The sequence below is a fragment of the Ostrinia nubilalis genome, chromosome 15 (assembly GCF_963855985.1).
Source record: "Ostrinia nubilalis chromosome 15, ilOstNubi1.1, whole genome shotgun sequence".
NCBI classification, from domain to species: Eukaryota; Metazoa; Arthropoda; class Insecta; order Lepidoptera; family Crambidae; genus Ostrinia; species Ostrinia nubilalis.
Window position 1 is genome coordinate 4,469,216 of NC_087102.1, and position 26,724 is coordinate 4,495,939.

Genomic DNA, 26,724 nt, shown 5'->3' on the forward strand with positions numbered 1-26,724 from the left:
CGGGAAAACAGTATGTTGCTGATAAATTACAAACAGCGGTAGTTGGGTAATCAAAAGAAAAACCCATCGCTATCTGTTTTTATATCCAAGCTTTATCGAATGTTTGTACACTGAAATTACTTACGTAAGTTTAGTTGTTATTAATTTTATTTATCGCTAATCAACGATATTTACTAACGGGTATCCTCCAGAACTGAATGTTTCCGCGATCAAGCGGTTTACTGTAAATGCAGTTCAGTGCATTGAAAAAGCCCCGAGCATTTTAAAATTATCCACAATTAAACTAAGGCGAATCTCCAATTTTTTTAGAAACTTATTTTGTGTCAAGCTTACTTACCTATTGACCACCCTAAGGCTTTACGTAACCGAAGAAGCCTTGTTCGATAACTCGTTAAACAATTGTGAAACCCGAGAACAAAATGTTGCGAATAAATTATGTTTTTTGGTGTCATTATTATTAACGACAGACCAACGATGGTCATCCTTCGGGAACCGTATATTCCCAAGATTAATCAACCAGAAGGCCTGTTAATGTATTCGACAGTGGCCCTTCAATAACGCGATAATTGTGAGCCACGAATACAATACATTTTTAAATTATGTACAATTGTACATGAGGTTGGATAATTCTGCGCAAAGCTTTACGTGGGGACGATTGACCTTTAGGTCCTTTCAGATCAGCGCTTTTAATGTGCGTTTTGTCGTACGAGCTTACACGCGTGCCAAGTTTCTCGATTCAATAACGAAGGTGGTCGATAGCACATCTCTGATTATGTATACATTTTCCATTCAAAAGCAAAAACAAAAACTAATTTGGACGCGCCAAAAATATCAATAGGTGCTATACCACTTCATTTGATGATTCACTTTGGTAAACTTTGGTTGGGTTAATTTTGATCAATAAGTTCTAAATTTTCGACATTTGGGTGCGCTGAAAGATATCATTCGCAAATGGTCAAGAAATCTACACATAGGTACAGAACAAAAACTGGTTATTTATATTTTTTTTTTTTCTTTTTTTTTTTTTTTTTTTTCTTATGTCATAGGAGGCAAACGAGCAGACGATTTTCGGACACGAAATGTTTAAAATTACTTAATGAAACTTGTGAAGTAAATGCAAATCTAAACAAAACACCTATTCATTACACGAGTTATTTGCATTCACGGTGTAAATATTTCCATAAACTACCAACAGATTTACGATACGCTAATTGTAAGCTCTACGCTAACGAACGCCAATAAATACGGGCCTGAATTTAAAACCTATCGGGACCTATTCAGCGAAGGGCAGTTGTACACTAACGAGAAAATATGTTCTCTCCCCTGGGGCGTGTTCACAATTTGCCATCGTAAAATATACTCAATCAGCCGAACGCCTAACCATAAAAGACAAGTCGTGTCGGCTCTATAACGAGGAGCGCAACTGGTTCTTAGTGATGCCGCACTATCAGCGAATCGATGTCGAACGTGAGTTGGTAAAGATGATCGATAGTTACATCGATTATTTTAATAGCGAAGACCGAACATACCGAAATTAGAATCCATTGGAATCGGTTTATCCAATATCAATTTATCAAATGGAGAGAAACGTAAAAGCTCTACAAACCTAACAAATCAGGTATGATTCCATTCCTAAGGATCAAACCCGTTCTTAACCTATAAAATAATTCTATCGACATTACCAGTAAACGAGTTGGCGTTATCGATATTTGTACTATTCCCAGTCGATACTCGCCTATCAACCGGCACCGGTTCTGTACAATGCGTCCAGTCACAGTTCCCAGTACGGCGTTCAATATTTATTAGTTAAAGGAATAACATATGAGAGGAAGGCGGTAATTATACATTGTGGGCTAACGAGACGCCACCGGTCGATATCGGATAGTTTTTCATTAAATTCTGAAGTAGTGATTTACTTTGCGGTATGGTTCATTGGAATCCGAACGTTGCACATGCACGCTGCTGCGCTTTGTTCTATACGTGGACGGAATAAGGCGCATAACTAGTCTGTTTTGTAACATGCGTGCCGGGCTGAGTCAATAAACTCATAGCGCTAAATGCACGTACTAAACCGTCTTTCATAACTTATTTTATTTGAAAACTATAGCAACTAATATGTTCTCCCAAGCTCTCGTAACACTCTACAACGCACTAGTTAAAAACGAATCCACCGACCACTTTTAACCACGTTAAAATTTATGACAGTCAAAAAGCTGAAGCTCTTCCAAGCCTAACTTCCTCCTAATTTCATAATTGCCCTCCCGTTAAATAAAGTTCGTTGCCCTAATTTAAGTTTATTCTTGTCTAATTAGAGGTATTCCTATTCTTATTCTCTCAAGCACAAATAAATCACTATTAAGACGTTTGAGTAAAATATTCGTAGTGGAAATAGTACACTGTACAGCATGTCTCGCTAACAACGCCGGATATTATAAATCTCCACTAATTAATTCAACTAATTGGAGCCTCGCAAGAACAAGCAATCATAACAAGAACCGGAGACTCGTATAAAACAGCTCTCGACAAGCCTTCGACGAAATATCTATAGCACTTAAACAAATTGCTGGAATGAGACCTGAAATTTTTGAGACTTACCGCGCGTAAGGTAATGTTTGTGTTCGCAGCAGCCGAGGGCGCTCATTTATTTTCCTTACCAAAAACATCAATCATAAACGATCTCAACACTGATCGAGTATCCATTCCATCATCCGTATGCATAACACGACCAATTATATCAGGCCTCGACGAGTCCATCAATCTTCCCCTTTAGGATGTGTGTGTATAAGCGATCGAGGGACGTGGTGGGTCCGTATAAGTTGGCCTGACGTATGTGGTGCTGGTCAGTTAAGTGCGCCCATATTTAGCCACCTGCTGTGAACTTGTTCGCCATTTTGAGCAGCTAAGGAGCAGTTCAAAGGTGTCCGTCTACCTACGGCAACTTAGATTGCTTTCTGACCATAGACGCAGCACATAAGTAGATAGATTACTGCAATGCGTTAAGGATGTGTTAAGGCTTCCATTTCTTAACCAAGAAGGTATCGTACAGATATCGTAATCGACTCGAAATGAATATTCAGGCTGTAAAGCAGCTTGGTTTTACGAGTTTCCCAAAGACACCGCCACAAATTATTCTGCACTCGAATCTAGTCATAAATATAATTATATAATTAAAACAGAAATTATTCGCACCTCGAACACGTCGTGCCGCGTAATTACGAAGCCTGGGAGATCGGCACATTAGCAATTACATGTGTTTGTGATGACGCGTCAGAAATAGTGCATCCTGCGCGGCGCTCGCGCAGCCGCGACGCATCGGACGGGTAATCGATTTTACGAGCTCCCGAAATAAACCGCGTCCCTGCGACGGAACATACATCATGCGTGTACGCATTCTGCAACCGTCTCTGTAATTGTTTGTAGCTTTTTAATGATCGCATTCTTGACATTAGAACTCTAGATTCTTTTATGGCTACATGGCGAAATGTATTACAATAGTATCTACCTTCTTATCGTGCAATATGCAAATCTAGGTAAGATTAGAGGTGCAGTAATCCGGTCTTATCAATCTGGGTCATTCATTCATCATCTGAGATTTTTATCATAACTTGTATTTCTCAATTAATAACATTTCAAGCTTCTTCTGCAACCTTGGAAAAAAGTTCAAATACCATTTTTTCCAAGGTTGTGCATGTTGCAAGGGCATGGAAAAACATTCAATAATTTATCTAATTCAGTAACTATTATTCAATACCTAACTATACCGGTAATAGTTCGAAAACTCCCTTTCAGCATGACGTGAGTGTAGGCCGATATATGGGAGCGTTCACCCACAGTGGGTGTAGTGGCAGTTACGTTACGTTATTGTTACGACTGTCGTTACTTTTAATGGTCATTCCGTATTTTTTTTGTTAGCGACTAAGTGCATATTACCTATCTACTCTACATAATACCTACTCTTTCTGAATTTGTTGAGCTTAGATGTTATTTAGAATTAATATCAGTCTATGTTCAGGAGTGAAGGTCTCATGGCTAAAACAATAAAAGTGGAAAACTGTTATTGTTAAGGTGCCATTACAACAAATCAATCGTCTGTTCGCTACTAGTCAGACCTAAGGTAGTAAAATAATTTCAGGTTCATTCGATATTTTTTAGTTTTCACATATGCTCAAAATTTTCATAAGAAAACTAGTCTGCGCCAAACCGGCGCCGTTCTAGTGGTTTGGCCAAAACCCCGGGGGGGCATTTACTGTTTTCACCGCCATTTTCTCAGACTTACATTATCAAGGATCGAGGGTTTAAGGCCTTAAAATTATAATAACGTGTCATGTTGTAATCTTGTTTATTCAAAACCAAAAAAAGCGAGAACTGCATTCATGCAGATGTGAACATGGGCGAGAAACAGTTTTCTGAGAAATCACTGCAGCTTCAACATTCGGTTCTTCGAACTGCAGCGAGTGAATAATCCAAGATTCATTAAGTTTTAAATAGACCTAAGACTCATGTTCTAGTTGGCCAGTAGTGCATATTTGCTGCATGCACCATATTACATTCATAATATTGATTCGCTATATATTGATACATTACCTATTTGCTTTTTGACTTTACTTCGTCATCCTCGCCTTTTTACAAGCTAACCTTAATGCTTGCACTGAAACACCTGTAATTTTAGTCAGGAATGTGAGTAGAGAGTAGAGCTTTCTTATTAACAACTTTTACTGATGTTATTTCATCTTTTTACGAGACTACGATCATTATCGTCTTATGTATGAATTTATAGATACATATTTTTACTTAAATTAACCTACTACATACCTAATCCCTTAAAATTAGCAGATAAAGGATTTTAATATTATGATTTGCCAACATGTAAGTAATGTAAGTAACATACCTGAAACATTCTAAATTCATGATGTAGTAAAATACTGGCTGTCAATAAATTACCTATTTCAGGAATGTAGAGACGCCTTCCGTCGTAGAATAGTTAGTGGGCAACGATAGACAGACTGCAATTCGATTAAAATACGAGTATATTGTTTTCATGTTCTGGTTTGTGTCTGGTGTCTGCCCACTATCACACAAAAGCAGTCATATTGCGGACTGTTCGCTTTTATGTACCGATATTAAATTCTGTCAGGGCTGGCCAAAGCTTTTAACGATGCGAATCCTCCGCAACGACAGCTGTAAAACTTGAAGTCCCACTCTGTAAAGTGATTTCAATATTTTCATTGTACTCGTCCCTCTTACTCGTTTTATGAGTGAGAGAGGCAGATAGCGCCAAATGTTGAAGCTGTTTGCGGAATAGACCCACTTGGAGATGAGGGTGTGGCGTACCACATCATGTCGCGACGTTTACGAGCGTCGAAATAAGAATGCAACAAGCTGCCTCGTGTGTGGCCTCCTAAGTCAAGTTCAAATATCTAACCTCACTCAAAATATCAAATATCGCAACAACAAGCTGTCGGTCTCCCTTCAGTTTTCGAGACAAGTTTTAAACCAATCTTTTTATTATGTAAAGTTACGCATATAAAATGATAGCGGTAGCTTAGCTTTATCTCACCAATAGTAAACTCAAGATTTTATGCATACTATTTATAATAAACATCATACGATATTGCGTTAAAAATAAGCACATTTAAATTTTACAGTTATTAGAAAACGTGTGACTATGTAAATTCGATTCTCTGGCCATAATTTTACGGCGTGAATCCGATCATTAGGCGCCAGATAACCTTATCGCCTAATGGCCACTTGGAACCCGATCCGGAGCCTCGGCCAAAATAAAAAAAAACACTTTAAAAGCGTATGTCTGTTCGCGCCTCTCCCGCAATATCATTTGCATTTCCTTACGACTGCACACACCGGCTCAAGGAAACAGTGAGAAGACAACTTTATTGGCCTTTAAGTCGAACAATTATTGGACGTTTGTTACGAAATTACTTAATTTTATTGCCGTATTTACTAACAATAATACGCCTACGGGTTCCAATTTTAAGTTACAAACTACAAAGGCTTATTCTATGTAGACGAGTAGTCGAGCTGTTCTAAACTGACTGAAACTTTGCTTAATAAAATGTATGGACTTGAAATTATTTCAGGTAAAGTTACTTAGAAGTTTAAAAGTCTTTGTTACAAACATCACAAGAGAAGTAGGCCCACTTTAAATACACACCGAAGAACGAGCACCTAATTATCACAATGCAAATCGTAAGAACATTAGTAAAATGTTAACCAACATGTGTTGGCGGAGGCCGGATCAAACATTCTGGCGAGCGGCAAACACCGCTGTTTGGACTATCGCCACTTTCGGCTCTGTTCAAATAGGGCTCTTGTTTGCTCAAGTGCCAGTGACACGCCACCGCGAGCACCTTCGACCAGCCTTTTTAGACCTTTAAAACTCTCAGAGACTAAAGATTTGCTCTCCATCTCACACCTGTACTGAGTCCAACCTATTCTGGCGCGGTCGAAACAAGGCGACACCTTTCTCGCGCAGCGGGAAGGCTTTACCTGTCAGACCTTTTAACGAGCTAAGTAAGGGTTGACAAAGGCTATAATTTACTTGGAGCTAGTTCAACAAACGTCCGCACACGAGTAACGAACTTTCAAGGCGGTAGAGTTTTTAATATAGGACTTAAGTCTTGACAGATAACGGTAACTTTTTGAAAACGAAGTTATGATTATAAAATTCAGTCTTTTCGTTATGTCCTTACAGAAAATGAGTTTGTGCCTATTATTATATTCCATTGCGTGTCATGGAGTATGACTCTATTATTTAAACCTATGTTATTTCTAGGCCATCCGGAGATGACACCTTATTCTAGCAGTCATTTTACAAGTTTTGCCATTTTCTAAACGGCTAGTTACCGAAACACCTGCCCTTAAACAGCTGGTGGCCGCTCTTAACGACATGCTTATTGGCTATTTAATTACTTTAATTGCCTGGCTTGACCTATCAAGGGTAAATACTAACAGTCAATAAATAAATACCTAGATAATTTCAAGGACTGCCACGACCGTTTATGTAGGTGGCAATGTTTAAATAATCGAATAGTAGTGGAAAATACCTAGTTGAATTTACTCGCATAATCTAAGTGCAAATTGTTTGATTGAATGTTAATAATTTTTGTCTGAACGATTCAGAGTTTAAATTAAAGAATAAAAGGTCATCAGTTTTTATGATAACATATTCAATGGTTTTTAATGAGCCTTTATCCGCTAAAAATATAACTCATAAACTACAAATAATTGGGTAAAAAAGCTTCTAAAAAGAAATATATTTGAAAAACCCTGGTAGATGTAGGGAAAAAATTAAACCAATACCACGAATTATAGGAATTTAGCCGGCTGGACTAGGTTTTTAAGGAATAACTAACAAATAAATAATAGTTATAAATAATTAACCAGTAATAAATTGTTATAATTGCGCATTTCACAAATAAAAGCTTGAAATTAATTGTCTTGTTTCATGCTGGATTCAGATATAAATAATAAGTACTTTTAAACACTTAAGAATAATTAATGAATTGTTTCAAGCGAATAATTGAATCAACTTTATTTGATATTTAACGTGGGTAATTGATAGAGTTCTACAATTCTACATCTTAGTGCACTAACTCATAAGTAATCACTCATTAAAAAAGTTAGAACGGTATTTATTGGCTCGAGATAGGTAATTGAAATCATTAATTAGTTAATTAACAACGCTTTAAGTTTTATGATGATTCGTGAATTTATAATCTTAAGTAATTAAGAAGAACCTACTTCTGTCGACGTTACTTTAAGAAACTTACGTAATTAAACAGTGTGCTTTCTTATGCAGTTCCGTTAAGTACATAGATCAATGTTATATACTCCTAATGATGATTGATCTGTATCCAGTAATTGTTGAAGAAACTCTCCTTATGGTTTAACAACCAATTAAGTAGGTAGCTGATCATTACCAAAAGCACAATACCTAAAAAATAACTTCATGGTTAGACCTGAAAAATCAATTAGTTTTTAACTGTAAAACTTCTTCACTATTTTAAATTAAAAATAGTCACATGAGTTGGTAAAGAGGTGACGTCATAGGTTGCTATTGCTGTCAAAATTACTTTCGCATTTATAATGTTAATAACCGATTATCTGAGATCAAGATTGTTGCTCTATGTGCCTTTAGTTACATGCTAAACTTTCCCCCGTCTTTTCCAGGTGGGTCGTCGTAGCAGGCGCGTGGCGAGCGAGCGTGCTGCGACCACCACCAGCGCCGGGCACCACAGCTCGCAACAACCGCCACAGCTCGCTGCTACAGCTGGCGGCGTGGGGCGTTCCCGCTGCGCTGGCGGCCGCTGTGCTGGTGACGAGAGACGTCGATGCTGATGAGCTCACTGGTAAGAATAACTGATTAATTTCGTTGCGGGTCCAATGACATTTTAACTTTCCCCCGGGACAAACTTGACCTTCACTGGTTGGGTTTTTACGGTCAAGCTGTAAATCTTGGCTACACAGGAGTTGCAGCGGTAGGAATGAGAGGTGGGAATAGTCCCGTTAAGAATAACTTGAAGTATTATTTGACGCAAACCCGTGCCTTGGTTCTACCTTCAGAGGGCTTTGATATGATTTGACCTGCGACATCTCACTGGTAACATCAATTTGAAGTATTATATTGCGCCTGGATTCTACCTACAGTTACGATCAACTTGACATAGGTATTCTACGCGACATTCGCGACTGCGTGTTCGTAACAACCTCGAGAGAGTTACGTTACATTAGGACATTAACTAATCAACCAAACTCCTCATTAAATACTAATGTATTATAGAGAGCTATTGAAAACCCGTCATTTTAAATTAAAGTTTCAGTTTAAGAATAGATAGATTCAGTAGATAAACAATAATTAACTTTTAAAAAAAATAAAACCGACTTCAAATGCGTGAACACAAAAAAATACCAAAAATTAAAAATATTGCGTATAAAAATGTTCATCCCCAATTTTCCACCCTTGGGGATGAAATATTTTCTTCAAATTCGCATGAAACCACCCTTTTGATAATACCTATTCAACAAAAAAATAATCAGTCAAATTGATTTATAATCGGCGGAGATATTGCGTATAAAAAAGTTCATCCCCAATTTTCCACCCTTGGGGGTTGTTTTTTCTATTATTAAATTTAAATGGGACCACCCTTGAGGTATTACCTATACGCCGAAAAAAGATTTGTTCAAATCGGTTCATAATTGGCGGAGTTATCGCGTAACAAACATAGAAAAAAAAAAAAAAAAAAAAAACATACGGGTCGAATTGAGAACCTCCTCCTTTTTTGAAGTCGGTTGAAAATAGACAGAGAGTAGGTAGTTGTTGACTTCTTCAGTGTACCTACTTAACAAAAACAAAAGAAACATTATCAACGGCTCTATTTTTGATATAGCTTTATCGTATAATTGCATAATATTTATTATTTTAATATAATTTGTAGATTAAAGAACTGATATACTCGTAGAAAAAGCTGTAACTAATTAAATATCGTTCAATCATAAAGATAATAATTTAATTGATGATTTGTTTCCTAGTATAATTACTGCAAGCCCTCTTTAATCATAGGCGAAGGATTAAGATACTTATAATAAGAAATTCCAATTGAATAGCTTCGGGCGTGTTGTTAGAAAATAATTTCATGTAAAAATATATGTTAAATTGAGGAAAATGCATGTTCAGGTTCCTAGTGCCAGGACATCCGTCAGGGCTCGTTATAACAGCTCGTTTCTCAATAAGCTACTCTGGATACCACACAATTATCTATAACAGGCCCGTGTTGCGTAGACCACCTCGCCAAAGACACCGCCTGGTGCAACCAACTTTTTTACTCGAGCGGGTAACAAGTTCAATGCATCGCAGAGGCTGCACCTATGCGCCTTTAAAGGCTGAACGAGTCCATATAAGTTAGTGGCCATAACTGTAATGAATTTCATAAATATTGAAATCCTACGTACATCTATGGCGGTAAGGTCAGCGCATGTATACCTCCAGCAAGGTATCAATTATAGACAACCATTTTTCTATTAATTTATAATAAGTTATTTCGTTGACATCAAAAAATGTTACATCACTCTCTAGCCTACGAGGTAAAATATAATACATCAATTGATAGAGTTTGCTCACATACTCGTAGAGTCGCGTTAAAACCTTTTTTTACTAATTTTCACAATTTCAACAGTTGAAATCACATAAACTTAACAAAATGTAGCGTATGTAGCGTCGATACGCTATAATATTTTATTTCCCAACGTTGTTTAACCAAAAGTCTCTACCGTGCTAAACCATTCCGTACCTACTTTCTATCACACGTTCGCCACAAAGGTATTAGCAATTCTCGGTTTATAGTCCTCGATTGTTTAATCGGCGGCCTTTTTCAAAGCGATTAAATCTGGTACGAGTGCGCAGGGGCACGCATTCAAACGATAATGGCATTGAGTGTTTTGTATTCAGGCACCGAAGCTTTGTGTGCACAAGAAACCCCGACTCGTGCAATTATTAATTACAAAATGTGATTAAGATAACCTACTTTTAAGTTAATAACAAGCACATCTTAATCGAGATAGTTTTTACCGTAAAAGCGGCGAATTTGAAGTTTTTAAACGTTTAAAAAACGTTAAGCAATCGGCGGCGAGACTAAACAGCAAAAAACAAATATTTAATGAATTAGAACAGTAGCTTTGTTTGTCTTCGTTTAATTCCAACTAAGACAGGCGGCGATTGTGGAAGACGTCCGTATCACCGAGTCCTTATCACATAAGCTGGGATTATTACTTATTTCAGCCGGACTACCGACCATTTGAGGACGCCGCTGATAGCAACAAGTAAATTCAAGCGGCTTTTCTGTAGATACGACTAAGACCTCTTCGCAGACGCAAACTTCTTAAACAAGCAGCCAACTTAAAGTTATTTTAAGTCTCCCCTACGGTTGACTTATGCTCTGTGATAGCGATAACGAAGATAAAATCAATAATTTAACTGTACAGTACAGTATCCAATACATGATGATACAGCTAAATAATGTTTTTCTTGAATTTGGTACCCTTCTTTCTATCGTATTCGTATTTTACTTTAGTTATTGGTGGCAAGACGAAATGTAGAGTCGGAAAACCGTGAAAATTATAAAGTTTGAAGGCATTTTTGGAATAATAGAGCCTTATCCAGGATTTTATCCATAAATCTATCACCAATGAACTAAAAATAACAAGGGTACTCACAGCTTTGCGTCGTGTTCGTAATTATTCACCGATGAAATGCATACCTGTTCTGTTCCTGACATAACATAAAAATATTTTCCGCCTCTGTATCAACGTTTGCGCATAAATCAGGTGTAAACCCGCGCGAGAGCCTCGCAGCTATAAATTTGAGTCTCGGCAAAAACCGGGATTTACTGCCCCATGCAAATAATTCGTGCTGTGTGACTTACATGCACTCACTTACACGCGAGACGCGAACGATGCATTGAAAATTGAAATGAGGCACCGTAATGAATAAAATAGTGCCTGCCTAAAGCTAACATTTGTTAAACGATATGCAAATATGAAGTCTGAGGTCGACTCTACACTTTCAAAAATGTTTTTATACAAAAGTAACAAAATGAATTAAAAAAGAGCTTAAGTTCCAAAATCTCAGCTTAAGATTAGATTGGCATTCCACATAAAGCTTTATTTTGAAGAGCATTATGTTAAGTGCGAGCGAAGTGCCTCTCGGTCCGTTTCTCAGGCATATTGCAGTTTCAATCATGCCACGAGTATTGTGCTTTTATTTTTATTATTTCCACTTCCATTATGGCGGCCGAAAGAAATGCGCGACCATTATTCGAGCCGTTAAATACGACACCTTTCCTCCTCGCACGCTCATATTTCAATTTTAAATCGGCCCTTTTAACCGCTGCCTTATTAATGCAAGCCTTTTTTCTCGCCGTATGTTTGTGTAGGTGTTCGCTTTGAGAGTGGCTTTAGTGGAAATCGGAATGTTATTCAGCTCGATAAAGGTGCAGAGAGAATCCGTATCCGCCAACTCATTGAAGTCAGGTTCGTTTACCTAAAGCGTTTTGTTTTTATTTTTACAGGAACATGTTTCGTCGGCAATCAGTCCAGCAAATCGCTGCTGGCGTTGGTCATCGTGCCGGAAGCGATCTGCCTGCTGCTGGGCTCGGTGTTCCTGGCGTCGGGGCTGCGGGCGGTGTTGCGGCGGCCCGCGCCGGTGCCGGCTCCGTCAGCTCTCCTGAACTCGCCGCCGCAGCCGCTCACCGACCAGAGCCTGCTCAGGTTGGGGGCGTTCGCGGCGCTCTACGCGGTTCCGTCGACGTGCATCCTCGCAACGTGGATGTACGAGTACGCGTGGAGAGATGACTGGCTAGCCGCACCGGTGCCATCGCCGGAGCCGTCGACTCAGCCGCGCCCCGCGTTCTGGGTGTTCCTGTTCCGGATATTCGCGTCGCAGATTCTGGGCGTGATGGTGGCGGTGTGGATCGCGACGCCGCGGCTGAAGGCGCTGTGGCGGAAGATGGCGGGGCCGCGGAAGCCGCCACTGGCGAAGTGCCCGGCGGGCCCGCCGCCCACGCCGCTCACGCTGCACTGCTACGCTTCGCACGCGCACTCGCTGTCGCGGCACAGCCAGGTGCACAAGTACGCCACCTACCGGCCGCCGCAGCAGCACTCCTACCGCAAACCTCGCCACTACCACTACTCCGCGGGAGAGACCATCCTCTGACCGACTCACCCGCCTGCTCAACTAAAAGACACTCAGTTACGAGGCTGTTCCTCTGATATGCATTTATAGTTTTAGTTTATGTTGTGTTTGAATAGTGTATTAATAAGAGTATTGTTAAATTTCGTAAGTGCCATTATGTTATTATTTATGAGTGAAAGATTTTGTTTGAACGGAATATTATAATTAAATAATCAATCTGCATAAATGTATACGATGAAACAATTATTACTATACTGAAAAAATATAATAATACGTGTTTAATTAAACCAGAAAAGTAGATACGATTACACTCGTATTTAGAAGAAAATTTTGTACAGACAATTGTAGTTTTTAAGTTTGACTATGAAATTAACTTGAACTGCCTATTAAAGTGTTTATATTGTATATAAAAGCTTTTTGTAAATAGTTAAACAAGGGAAGTTTTACACTTGATTTTAGGTTAGATACTTTATAATTTGAAATGCCTTATGATTTGTTTGCTTTTCGTTGCGATCTAAGTGTTACTGAAACGCCATTTAAATGTTTTCAAATCATATTAAGTCTTTAACATCATACAGTCGATTGCACATCAGATTATACATTTTTGTTGCAAAATAGCCTGTAATACAACGAGATAAGATGCCATTGTGTCTAGCTTGATGTGCTCTCGTCCTGGTACATTAGCTTCAAGATGCTAATAACAGGCTCAGTAGGTTTGTGTTTCAATCTTAGATCTGAAAATATGCTACTAGTGTTAATAGCTTGCGACTCTAGCGAGTTTTAATTATTGCGTAAAAATCACTTCGAAGCTAATTAAATATTTTGTACATACTTTTCCGTCCTGCAATTTGTGTGGGATGGAATACCGCCTGCCAAAATAGTATTCTAATGTAAATACATAATGATTATTATCACTTATTATGTGCCTTAATAAAACACAGCGTTCTGTTGAGAGAGCTGTCTATGATCTTTGCCTTATTTTAGTCTATGGTATAAGAAAACTTACCAATTGTCTCTGCTTTATCATCTAGTTTACCTTCTTCATACACCAGCTGGCACCACTTTCTATGGAAATTGGTGATCTGTCAACTTGACATTTCATAGCGTTTGTGATTTTTGCCGCCTACACAGCAAAAATTTTTATCTTCTTGTTTTTTAAGTATAAAATAAGAATAAAACACAGTTAAAATGTGCAAATAGGAAATATAAGTGATGCAGAGTGTAAGGGTAAAGAGTGGTGACGGTGAAAGGTTGACTTCTGTCGGCCCGGATGAAGGAAAAGCTCGAAATCCGAGTCGTCTTTTTCAGATTCATCCTCATCATCCTCGGAAATGGAAATGTTTGCTTCACCACCTCCAAATAGGCGACGGAGGCCATGTAAGTGTTAACCCCACTCGTAAGACACTCGGTCGAAACTTTGACGACTCAGATGAATGTTATTTCCAACTTTGTTGCGCACCACTTACCTTCTACATCAAGCCTACTAGATGGTAATAGCTTGCAAAGTAGTATTCAGTTCCTCTAAAGAACGATTTCAGTTACTTCGTTATCGTAAAGTGAAGTTAAGATCAATCATAAGGAAGATAGAATATTACTTTTCCTTTTCCTGCTGACTGAGCGAATTATTAATGAGATAAATTGCAGCATTTTGGCTACCTTATAGCGGGTTAAAGGCAGCTAGTTGAACATTCTGTTTGAATGATGCAATTGTTACTACCATTCTATTCATAAATAAGTAAAATTATTTTAGATTGGGCTTAAAAGGCCTCTTAAATTTAGATGTTAATCATTTATTTCAAAAATTTTATTTTGTAATGTTTGGTTCTGGCTTGATAATCCAAGAACCCTGAAACCACAATGCAATTCTTTGTGGAAAAAAGAGCGGAATCTTTTTAATGAACGCGAGCACTGTTTAAGGTAATTGCTAATATTAACCTTCGTACAACATTACAAAAGGCTCCCCCAACCTAGTCATGGGTGGGTCACAGATCTGGTTGAACACCTTATCATATTTAAATTAAACAATATGCGAGTATACCTAGTTAAAAATTCTCAAAAGAGTTCAAGATAAGAAGTTAATAGAAACAATGTTTCTTTTCAAAGATGGGCTTTATGCTCATGTTGCGATAAGACATTTTTATCTAGTTTCTGAAATAGTATGTAGATCTTCTTCAGGATCACAATGCACGACCGGTTAGTGAAGGTCAACTCTCAGAACACTTACTTTCATCTGCCAGAGCAGAGACTCACAGGCGTTTCCTCCAAGGAATCTTACAACTGAAGCCCTGCCATTTATTTTGTCTTCGGCACTGCAGATTTTTCTCAGCGGTGTCAAGTGGAGTTGCGGAAACTCCTCGTGCCAGTGGCATTTGAGTAATAATATACTGAAAATATAATTTATTCTATTGGGTCATCAGAACAGATCTGTCTTAATCGCTCATGTCTCATAGACACTGAGACTTTCAGAAACCTTTTTTTTTTTTGCATGTCAATCGCAAGTAAATAGAGCCAACACAAATATCCTAAATTCCCAAGCCTGGAATACTCTCAGAAGCATCATGGCAGAATAATGTCTCTAAATATCTTAAAGGACTGGGATCTTATTTGTGCACTAAGACAAGCTCAAAAACTTGGGACTTTATTTAAAAAAAAAAAAAAAAATTTATACATTTGCCAACTGCAACATTGACTGTCCCCGGAGGACGTCTCTCTTCAAGCAATAGGTATGGTATGTAAAAGATACAACATCAACTCAAGTCAAAGCATAACTGATTTATTATTTGTATACCCACAATTAGTTACAATATTATAAACTGTCAATGTCAACTAAATACACAATAGTATACAGCTGTTTCTGAGAGGATTTTAAGAGGTATAGACGCCATAGACTTTAGTTCAAAGCCGTTGCGGCGAAAAGAAGTCACAGACTTCCAAGTCCACAGACGCAGCGGATGCGTAGTGGGGCGTTCAACTAGGGTTGCTAATTATTTTTTTTTCGAAAATATTATTATAACAGTAGATTAAAGGTCAGAGAAAGAAAATAGACAGTACTTTACAAAAATTTTACAGGTCAGTGTTACAACGCACACCTAAAATGTAATGTTGGCATTTACTTTTGAAAAATACATATATATTTTTACTAGTGATGATGACACTCCAATGCGATGGAGATGTAGCATTAAGTCATCAGGATCGATTGAATGAAGTTCACATCCTGATACAAGGAGGTACTCGATCACGGGCCCTCCTCAAATTGACCACCAAGCTCCTGAAGGTCACATTCTGACACAGACACAGTCAGAAACGAAGGAGGTACTCAATCACGGGCCCTCCTCAAATTGACCACCAAGCTCATGAACTTGACCGAACAGCTCGACATGACGCTGTCGGCTTGTTATCTACCAGGAGATGGGATTGCAGACCGGGCCATAGGCACGGTATCCCAGACCACCTGTAACATCAAAGGGTCGAGTAGTACCCAGGTGGAATCTATTAGTACCCCAGGCCGCGGAGGCCATACTCAGTGTATGGGGAGTCCCAGACAGAGACTTGTTTGCTTCCATTTAGAATATATTAGTACCCCAGGCCGCGGAGGCCATACTCAGTGTATGGGGAGTCGCAGACAGAGACTTGTTTGTTCCAGTTAGAATCCATTAGTACCCCCGGCCACAGAGGCTATATTCATTATGTAGGGGTGTCCCAAAATAGACTTATTGGCTTCCAGGGCCACGGCAGTAGTATTAACTATGTTACACTGGACTCAAAAGATGGATGTTAAATATTAAATAAAATTATACTGTTTGTGTTCCTTAAATAAACAAGTAAAATTATAATTGAAAATTAGCTAATAAATAGTATTATCCATCTTTTGTACCACATTAAGGCAAATAGATCAGAACTCTGATTCTTTATGACGCCCTTCAGCCGTCTCTGGGATTATCAGCTGGATGAGTGTTTTCACCTCCCAGCTACAGACGTTACCATACTTGAATGGCAGACGGAACATACATTCTAATAACATCGGCCCCAGTGCTAATAAAGGATCTGTTAGAGACCCTAGTCTACAACAAGTAGATAAGTTATCTCTCCAAAATTTAAAATTGGTGGTGGAAGGAGCAATCATAAGATGCATTATGTGGGTCAATCTCACAGCATTGACCACAAGTTACCAACTGGTAGTGATGTGGTAGCCAGTGGCGGCGTAGCGTGGCTTGGCGCGCGGGGCGGTCCGTACCCCCCCATATATATCCGCCCCCCCGGGGGCTATGGCACCCCAGAATGGTCTGGTCTGGTGCCCCCCAGGATTTTTGGGTTACCGATTCGAAGATGAAAGATGTTTTACGCCGTTACTATAGCGCTGCTGTTAGCCAAGCTGTTTTTACAGCAAAAACTTGCAGTACAAAACTGATACTTAGGTCAGTTGTATCTACCTTTACCTTTTGTACATCAGTTCCTTAAGGCCATTTCACTTGCAAGGCCAAGTACACCGAGATCACCGGTCTTTAGTATTAAATTACTGGAATTAATTTGACTGGTTGCCGGCTGCTGGACTTTCTTCTAGCATTGAATTTTACTTGATAAACAGCTCTCATTCTTCTTCTTGCTTCAGATCGAAGAATCCATGATCTCATTCCTTTGGACACATTACAGGATTACTTTGTTGAAGTATCAGAATATGATCACATTGTGACATTGGCGTATCTAGGGTTGTTTTGCGGGGGGGGCCCAGAACCTCCCCGCTATAGACATGACGTCAGCATTTTGGCTGATATTTGGATCTGAATCTGATTCAACCACCTACAGACTGTCTCTGACTGCTAAGCACCCAGATGAACGCATAATTATGTCCTGTAGTTTCATATTAGTGAGCTGATAAAGACTTCATTTTAATGGAGACCCCAGAGTTATGTGTGAAATTTGTTTATTTCCATAAACAATATGATAACGCCTGTTTTCCAGGTCAAATATTACAAATTGGATTAAGATCATTTTTAGTGAATAATTACTTCTCCAAGAAGTGCAGTGAATATTTGCTTCTCCATGAAGTGTTTGGTCTGCAGTAACATCCAGATACTGGCTGGACAAGAGAGTAGTTGATAAGACCCCCAATATTTAATTGGAGGTGGGGGTATGTATACCTTTATGAAATATTACTGCAGAGACCTACGAAGGAACAATAACATCTTGTATTTATGAGTTTATAATTTTACAAGCATGTTATTAATAGTTAATTGTTTAATGTTATGTTATTCATAACAAGTTTTTAGTAATGTTTTAATTGTTCAAGATGAAAACATGTTTATGTTTATACATATTTATATTTTCAGATGGGGAGATCTTACTATTAACCTACCATAAGTACCAGAATGATTTTATTGGTTGATAAGAAGTTAATGACATAATGTTGATCTCAAGGAGATGTCCTAAATAATTTGAGTTATTTAACCTAAAGACTGGTTATTTGTTTAATAAGTTTCTTATTGGTTCGTCTGCTTCTCAGAGAGTACAATAAGTTGTTTAATGTATTATTTTGTATTGTGATATTAAACTTCTTTATATTCTTTCATTCTTAATACATTTTATATCACATAGCGTTTGTGCTTGACACCAGCAGATAACAAACAGGTCTCAACAGAACGCTGTGTTTTATTAAGGCACATAATAGAACTGTTTTGCATTACAACAAAACAGTTATTATGTGTAGAATAAAACACAGCGTTCCAGCAAGTGCTTGCTGGTGTTGGACGACTATGAAATGTCAAGTTGACAGATCACCAATTTCCATAGAAAGTGGTGCCAGCTGGTGTATGAAGAAGGTAAACTAGATGATAAAGCAGAGACAATTGGTAAGTTTTCTTATACCATAGACTAAAATAAGGCAAAGATCATAGACAGCTCTCTCAACAGAACGCTGTGTTTTATTCTACACATAATAACTGTTTTGTTGTAATGCAAAACAGTTCTATTTTTATTGTACATAAATGAGTATTTTGAACTGCATTATTCTGAAATGTTTTAATTTAGACTTCAGCATACTTGTTAATTGACAGACTTTAGATAGTTGTGCTAAATTTAAAAAATATCCCCGTTATTTTTATATAACATGTAAAATATGTAATAAGTGTAAAATAATAAAATTTTAAAGAAAATATTAAACTTTTATTCCTGAAACAATTGAGATACTTTTTTGAAACTGATATTACGAGTATAGATGACCCACGCTGAACTGTCTCACCAAACTCAATGACAGGGGGGCGCTACCATCGTTCAACTAGGTATATGGTTTCCAATATGGCAAAAATCGGAACCAGCGATCCGGTATTGACGGTGGCGCCTACTGTCAATGTCATTCATAGGACAGTCAGTATTTTGGAACTATACTTACGATTGTGCTTACGAGCAAAAGTATGGAATCACCCCGTTGTGTTTGGTTCTAAGCCATCTTAAAAACTGAATGACTATGTATGTATCTATAGTATTAATTTAAAGTATAAATATTACCTTTAAAATGGTGCCATTTTTATTTATCTTCTATAAGTCATTTAGTTCTTACGATCGCTCGGAACAAGTAGGGTGATTCCATACTTTTGCTCGCGAGTGTATATGTAAATGTAACCCTATTTGCAAAAGAGATGCTAAAAGTAGGCACCCTACTCACAGCTTAGAGGGGCCATGGGCCGACGACATTATAAGGAATAGCAGGAAGGCGATGGACGCAGGCCGCTACCAATCGATCAATATATTGGAAATCATTGGGGGAGGTCTATGTTCAGCAGTGGACGTCCATGATTGATTTAGATAAAATGCTTTGCGCACTTCACCACTGCCGGGAGACAGGGCGTTGTGTGGAGGAAACCCGGTGCCCTGAGAAGGGCGTCCTTTTCAGGACGGGGTTCCGTCCAGCATCGCCCGAAAGGGTGGTGTCACGAGTATATCCGGCCAAAGCCTTGGACTTTTACCACGAGTACCATGACACACCGTCGACGACGGCCCATCTACAAGGCCTTATTGTGGCCCGGAACGCTAAACTGATCTCGATGGAGAAACAAGAAACACCAATAATATGCTGGATGTCGTCCAAATCGAAACTGTAGTTACCTACAGTACAGTTAAAGTCGAGTAGGTACTCTGGATTTCAAATAGGTACATAATACATAAAGTTCCCAGAAATGTTGGTGAAGCTGCCGGTTAGGGGTTCGATTCCTCTACTGATAAGTACTCAAACACGTGCTCCTTGAATGAAACCTTGGGCGTCAAAGATAAAATTTTTGGTTTTTGTATATTTTTGAATGCCTTTGCGTCACAGCATCATGGGTCACGAAAAAAAAACTGTCATTTTGACATTCGTGTCTCACAATTTTTCGTATTGCTTGCTTGCTTGGTGATGCTATTTTTAAATAAACGAAAGTAAAGATTTATCACTAGAAGTTCACATAATAATGACTTCGTTTAGTCAGCTTTGTCGTCTCAATAATATTATAACAAATAGTTATAGATCCATTTTGTATGGAAGGTATGTTTGAGGTTATGATGCTTGAGTTGTTTACTTTATTGAAATAATCAAATCATGGATAGCCTGAATTATTTTCCAAATTTTATAAATATGATCTTACAGCCAGGTCTAATGTTTTTCGAAGAGTATCTTGAAATTCTGAGGCAATTATTATTATAGACTAAAATAATAACTTCATAACCAAACAATAGTAAGAATGTCCAGATTATTTGAGCTAGGCTATGTCCGCATGTTCTGAGTACAATTTTATACCTACATATTAATGTTTAAACACTATTGAAACCCATTATAATCACGTTTCAGGAATACATGGATAAATCAGCAGGTATGCACCTACACCAGAAAATCGGCGGAAGAACGCCTTGGAATCGAAAAGCCAAAGCGTCCGTTGACCCCGTTTTTTAAATTCATGGCACAACTACGGCCAGCTCTACTGGCCAAAAATCCAGGAATTACTTCCAAAGAGGCCATAGCGTGGAGCTCAAAACACTGGCAGGAGCTTGATTCAGAGGTCAGTAATAGTAATAAACCTTTCATATGCCAAAGTACTGATCAGTACGAGACAATGACTTTTACATTGTTGTCTGGAGTCTCAGCATTCAACTGACTGTTTATTTATGAGGTCTATTTTGTTTAAAAATGGTAAAGATATTATTATAAATATTAGTAGGAAATTAAATAATATATCTATAGACGCAAAAGACAACTAATATAGTGGTTGAATTAAATAATGTGCTTAAAACATGATGCATCAAATTAATCATAAAATTCTACTTTACTGAATCATAAAACTGTTTTATGACATCATAAATTGATTTCTTTATTTGCAGACCAAGTCACAAATGGTTAAAGAATATGAAAAAGACTTTGAAGACTACAAAAAAATAAAAGAAATGTATGAAAAATCACTAACAGACCAACAGAAAGAAGACATTAAGAAACTTAAAGAAGAATTGGCTGCTGCCAAAGAAAAGAGGAAATTAAAGGCTGTATGTACACATAAAAAAAAATCTAGTAGAAATCCTAAAATGTTAATTTTAATATTTATATTTTATCTTCTTCCAGGAATACAAAGAACTAGGTCGCCCTAAGAAGCCAATGTCTTCCTATTTCCTATTTGTTCAATCAAAGAAAGATCAATTCACTGGAAAACACATGAAAGAATTTCAGGAAAAGGTGAAAGAGGATTGGTTAAAATTACCAGGAACTGAAAGAGTTAAATTTGAAAAGCAGGCCCTAGATCTCATGAATAAGTACAAGTAAGTGTGTATTATGATGACCTTACTAAAATAAGAAATTGACATTCTATCAGTTAGCGATAACTAATTGTATTATTTTTTTACTTCAGGAAAGACATGGAAGCCTGGGAGTTAAGAATGTTAGGCATAGGACGTTCTGACCTGGTACGAGCAAGGCCTGTGCGTGAGAAGAAGGCAAAGAGCGAAAAGAGCAAAGAATAGGAACTCGGGTGCTCTGATGATTTAACTGACTCAAACAATATCTCTGATCTTAACAGTAAGAACAATGTTGATCTACAAACTAGTTTTAGTTTTAAATCGGGCGTTAATTTTAATAGTCAGCAACAGCCAGAAAATCAGAAAAAAGTTAGCATAGAGCAAAAAAAGCTAAAGTCAGAAAAGCATCAGAGCACGGGTGACCTAAAAGAAGCTCAATCAGATAAAGTTGAGCCTGAAAACCAGTCCACTAACAAAGAGAAGAGTAAGACCATAATTAGTAGTATTAAAAGCTTCTTTAAGTTTTAAATTAACTTCTGAGTAGTGAAACAAAACTCTAAAGTTCCTAAGTTCTATTTTCTCATCTGTAAAGAACATTCCTCACCGCCACACTATGTGACGAAAGGCCGATCTAGATGGACAATATTATTTGACAATATTAATTAGCTTTAAAGGCGGTATCTATTGATGATTTGACTATATATAGCAAAAACAGTCATAATTGCATTCAGTTTTGGTACATTTAACGCTATAATACATAAACCAGTATACGTTGATACACGGTTATAAAGAATTACTACCTGATAGGAGGTCAGCTTAAAATGGACATTTTTCTAAGAAGAAAAACAAAGCTGAATTCTTTATGGCAATTGAAAATAAATAAAAAGGATGAGTGAATAAAAATATAGAATGCCATGCCAGCCACTTTCCAGCCAATTTTTACAACAAATTCGGGAAATGTTCATTTCAATATTTCATAACTCCTCCGTTACCTCGTAAGTTTCGTATTTTATCGAAATATTCATTCCGCTTATTTTTTTCATTTTTGGGATATTTTATCCATTGTTCGTAGAACTCCCTTCGAGATATAAATATTACGTATTCTGAAAAAAAAAGAACGAAAAAAAAATTTTGGCATCAGCTTTACTAAAAAAATTGACAAGGTTCCGCACCAGTCCGCACTTTCTAATTTACTTTGATCAATAGAATATGAATGAGACTACAACATATATAAGTTGCAGCCATGGTACAACAAAGTACATGTAGTTTCTGGTCCAACAAACACAAAGTTCGCATTAAAAATGTAATATCCATCACATTCGACAGCTATGTTTTCGGCAACTGTAAAGTTATTTGCAATGTGAATAAATAAAAATGGTAGTTCTTACCATCAACCTCACGATCCATCACTAACTTTAGCACAATTAATTTAATAAACACTTTAAAATAGCGACAGACCAAATGCAGAAAAGTGAATGATTTTTTCATGAATTCCACCCGTAATGACACTTCAAAAATATTTATTAATTTATTGGAGGGTACTTGCACAAAATTATCACCAGAATTGTGACCTCCAGATTGTCGGCTATCGATCTTGCTAGTATTATTGGAGATTTGAGTTAACCCTTTTTGTCCATCTAGATCGGCCTTTCGTCACATAGTGCGCCAGTTCAATATTGACATTATACTAGCAGTATCAAGTGCTTCTTAAACCACACCTTGAGTATTGTTTCATTATTTGGGTGTAAGTTATTTGTTTTCGATGTTTATCACATTTGTTTTCCACTGATATTTCATCTTCACACATTCTTACATATTAGCATGTACTTTAGTTTATGTAAATATACTTTTGACTACATGAACATGTTTCATTGCTTCCATTTTGTTCTTATTAGACATTGCTATTTTATTAGTAGCATGTAACGTTTTATTCCCGATGTCCCCCACTATTTGTCCACCACTGGTGGACATCGAGAAAAAAAGTTGCAATGTCCACCAGTGGGGGACAGCGCTACTGAAATCTTCCCGTTGGGCCCTACTGGTGGACACTGAGAAGAAATGAGTTGCTCTGTCCCTCAGTGGTGAGGTGGAGTAACGCGAAGGTCAACCTTCATATTATGTTAAAAAACTGAGAATTATATTTGATAGCAATTAAAAATGTTAATTTTTTAATAATCACGAAAACAAAACAAATAGTGGGGGACATTGAAACTTTTTTGGTTTCGATGTCCACCACTGAGGGACAGAGCAACACATTTCTTCTCAGTGTCCACTGAAACTTTTTTGGTTTCGATGTCCACCACTGAGGGACAGAGCAACACATTTCTTCTCAGTGTCCACCAGTAGGGCCCAACGGGAAGATTTCAGTAGCGCTGTCCCCCACTGGTGGACATTGCAACTTTTTTTCTCGATGTCCACCAGTGGTGGACAAATAGTGGGGGACATCAGGAATAAACGACGTAAATCATCTTATTTTGTTTATAACATGGTAAAATTCCTTTAAAAATGGCATAATGTTGGTCCCCTCATTTTGGAATGAATAATATTAACATTAAATCCTAGTGCCATATAATGTGGAATATTTTAAATTGTGTGGGAAAGATGAAGAGTAAATATTTTTATTATTTCAATGATATGAAATGGGAAAATATGGTTCTGAGGATGGGATTTTATGTACAACTAGCGCCATCTCTTGGTAGGCAATATTGTGTAAATCTCATTGTTCATTAGAATAGTATTTAAAGTACTTTTCCAGGTAAAGTTGTTTAGAATAGCAACCACACATTGCAATTAATGTCCTCAGCCTCTCCCAACGACTGTGTGTTGTCATTGTTCATTTTATTACTCCTATCATAAGTAACATTATTTTATGTCTCAATTTAAAAAATATTTAAAATGCTTTATTAGTATGTAGAGGGCCTACATAATAAAGGGTACTTGATGTTCTAATTTATTAAAAGTAGGTAATCTTAGTGTGAAGATTTCTTTAATGTTCTAATACCTCATTACAGCTTTTATTTGATGCTGTGTGGATGGCAGAAGGGGATCAATGATAAACAACAACTCTGTTTTAAAGACCCTTTTTTATTTCAATTGTTACAAAATATAATTACAATAAACCTTTTATTTACAATTGAGTGACCTTTTTATTTACACCAACGGAATTAAATTGATAATTTAAACTATACAAGTAAAAGTGCAAGTATATTGTTCTAACAGAGCAGCTTTTTCAATCACCAGACTAATTTTATAATTTTTATTATCATAAGAATAAATAGATATTCTAATATTTTGTATAAATATTGCCTGATAATTAAAAAATCTACCCTGAGTTTGTTTGCATAAGAATTATGTACTTTGGTAATTCACATAATTGTTAATAATAACTACAATATAAATGTAAAATTGCACAAAGTTATAATAATTGCAGATATAAAAGACAAAGGAAATTATTTTCTAAAAATTGAAATATCAGGTTATTAGGCCATATACAATTTTGCTGAACTTGTTTTCATATAAAAATGTTATAATTTGTCAATATATGAAGCAGAAAATATTGCTTTGATAGGTATAATCTTTAATTTGGCATATTAAAATTTTACTATCATTTATCTAAACAACTTATACATATAAAGAACAGGTGAATATATTATTTATGTATTTAAGGGGTATTAGTGAATAAATACAAATAAATGCATTAGAGTGTAAGAGATATTAGACGCACATGACATAACTAAGCAAAAATATGGTTAATAAGTTAATAGAAATAAAATAATGATTAGAATTTACACACTACGTAAGTACATTTTACTTTAGTCATGTGCATTTGTTGTAATGAGCAATTAAAAACTGTTAATTTATACTATAATTGGTTGTTATATAAAAACTGGTTCTTGATTTATTAAAAACTAAAATGGCAATATGTGACTAAAACGCACACATGTCAATCCTCTCACTTATGTATAAAGGCACAAGCAATCAAACTATGGAACACTGTAGAGCTCATCTAGCCAGCTATTGTAAGTTGTCTGTCAGTCAAAACAATGCCCTCCACTCGGCTATTCAAGCTATTACTAAGTAACTAAACTGTCTTTCAAAGTGATAAATAGTGTCTGAATGCAAATGGTAGTAAACAAATAAACGCAAATGTCCTGGCTTATGGCGCTACTCCATTTTAATATTTCTAACATTTTATGCAGTCTACTTGCAGACAATCCGTTTAACAGTAACAGTACATGTGCAATATTGGAATTGCTCTGCTTGGGGAACCAGACTAATTTTGTAACAGAATATATTATGAGTGGGAGAAAAAAATACGTGTTGTCCATTGGAATTGAAGCCACACCATGAATGAACTGTAACAACAATGACAACAGTACTATGTCATATTTGAAGGTCACGAGAGTCGTCCACGGCGATGTTTGAGGTTGTTCTGGGGGTGACGAGGGTGCAAAAGCTGCCAAGTCATTCACTACCTCGCCATCACCTGCTGCAACGACGTCATGCCTCGATGGCAACGTATGAGTGGTCTCCACTTCAGAATCGACATTCCCAAGAATACCATTTAATAGAGAATAATCAGTAGACACTTCGATGTTTGTTATTATGGTAGGCTCGTAAATTTCAGGTATCGGAGACTTATTTGTTGACTCTGGAAAGAAAAATAAGATTGATGTTAAGCACGTTTAGCTACATGGGATACAAGTATCACAACAAAAATGGTTCTCGCTAATGACCTCTGGGTAACTCGTCACTGTTTTTGCCTGATATAAGCTGAAGCCTGTTGTGAGAATTCTCTAAAATTCTTTTTCTGCGAGCCTCACGACGAGCTGCAGCATCAGCCATGTTCACGATTTGACAGATGCTACGATTGACAGATTTGACATTTGTTATGACAGCGCGTCGTAGTAGGAAGGAAGACCATAGAGAATTAAAAAAGTCTTTAATGATGGATTGTAAGGGAGAGGGCATAAGCAAAGTTTATGCTTGCTCTTATGAATGGGCCATAACATAATACCATTGAATTTCAAATTATAAAATAAATAATGAGTTGGTAAAATGTATTCCTAGTAGATTAAGCAGTTAACGTAGTCCTGCATCCATCCAACCTGCAAAACCCCTTTTACTTACCCCCATAACTACGCAAGATGTCAGCATATAAAAAAAATACAAAATATTGCATACATATTGCAAAATACAAATCATTCAAAGGTCAAAGGTCGCTCTCGTTGAGTGACCCATAATAAACCACTAGCCCATGTCTTCTCCATGAT

General features: G+C 37.2%; 2 protein-coding genes and 2 long non-coding RNA genes across 5 annotated transcripts in view; 3 read left to right on the forward strand and 1 right to left on the reverse strand.

Moving 5' to 3' along the window:
* The window catches only part of LOC135078782 (frizzled-4-like), a 45,083-nt gene extending 31,418 nt beyond the window's left edge, over positions 1-13,665 (forward strand). The window contains exons 2-3 of the mRNA XM_063973334.1: positions 8,188-8,366; positions 12,081-13,665. Coding sequence (XP_063829404.1) covers positions 8,188-8,366; positions 12,081-12,724 — 823 coding nt within the window. The 3' untranslated portion in view covers positions 12,725-13,665. The remainder of the gene's footprint in view (positions 1-8,187; positions 8,367-12,080) is intronic.
* A 4,073-nt stretch (positions 13,666-17,738) lies between these two features.
* On the forward strand, positions 17,739-18,276 carry LOC135078783 (uncharacterized). The gene is made up of 2 exons (XR_010258664.1): positions 17,739-17,831; positions 18,031-18,276. It is a non-coding gene; the product is annotated as an uncharacterized LOC135078783 (long non-coding RNA).
* A 1,757-nt stretch (positions 18,277-20,033) lies between these two features.
* LOC135078785 (transcription factor A, mitochondrial) lies at positions 20,034-24,588 on the forward strand. Of its 2 annotated transcripts, XR_010258666.1 has the most exons (6): positions 20,034-20,216; positions 20,520-20,727; positions 21,047-21,205; positions 21,282-21,475; positions 21,565-21,935; positions 24,463-24,588. XR_010258666.1 is itself a non-coding variant. In XM_063973336.1 (5 exons), the coding sequence occupies exons 1-5, from the start codon at positions 20,143-20,145 to the stop codon at positions 21,674-21,676; spliced, it is 747 nt and encodes a 248-aa protein (XP_063829406.1). In that variant the 5' UTR covers positions 20,034-20,142; the 3' UTR covers positions 21,677-22,054. The 2 variants fall into 2 exon arrangements, 1 of the variants encoding a protein (XP_063829406.1); XM_063973336.1 differs by lacking the exon at positions 24,463-24,588 and having other exon boundaries at positions 21,565-22,054.
* On the reverse strand, positions 24,516-26,311 carry LOC135078786 (uncharacterized). Its single transcript, XR_010258667.1, has 2 exons — positions 26,188-26,311; positions 24,516-26,102 (listed from the first exon to the last, which is right to left on the reverse strand). It is a non-coding gene; the product is annotated as an uncharacterized LOC135078786 (long non-coding RNA).
* Positions 26,312-26,724: the final 413 nt, after the last annotated feature.

What these genes read in the sequence shown, in the direction of transcription:
- LOC135078785 (XM_063973336.1), top strand. Translation starts at nt 20,143, where the DNA reads ATGACTTCGTTTAGTCAGCTTTGTCGTCTCAATAATATTATAACAAAT. An exon ending in GGCAGGAGCTTGATTCAGAG is followed by an intron (nt 20,728 to 21,046) that starts GTCAGTAATAGT and finishes CTTTATTTGCAG; the next exon opens with ACCAAGTCACAAATGGTTAA. An exon ending in GATCTCATGAATAAGTACAA is followed by an intron (nt 21,476 to 21,564) that starts GTAAGTGTGTAT and finishes TTTTTACTTCAG; the next exon opens with GAAAGACATGGAAGCCTGGG.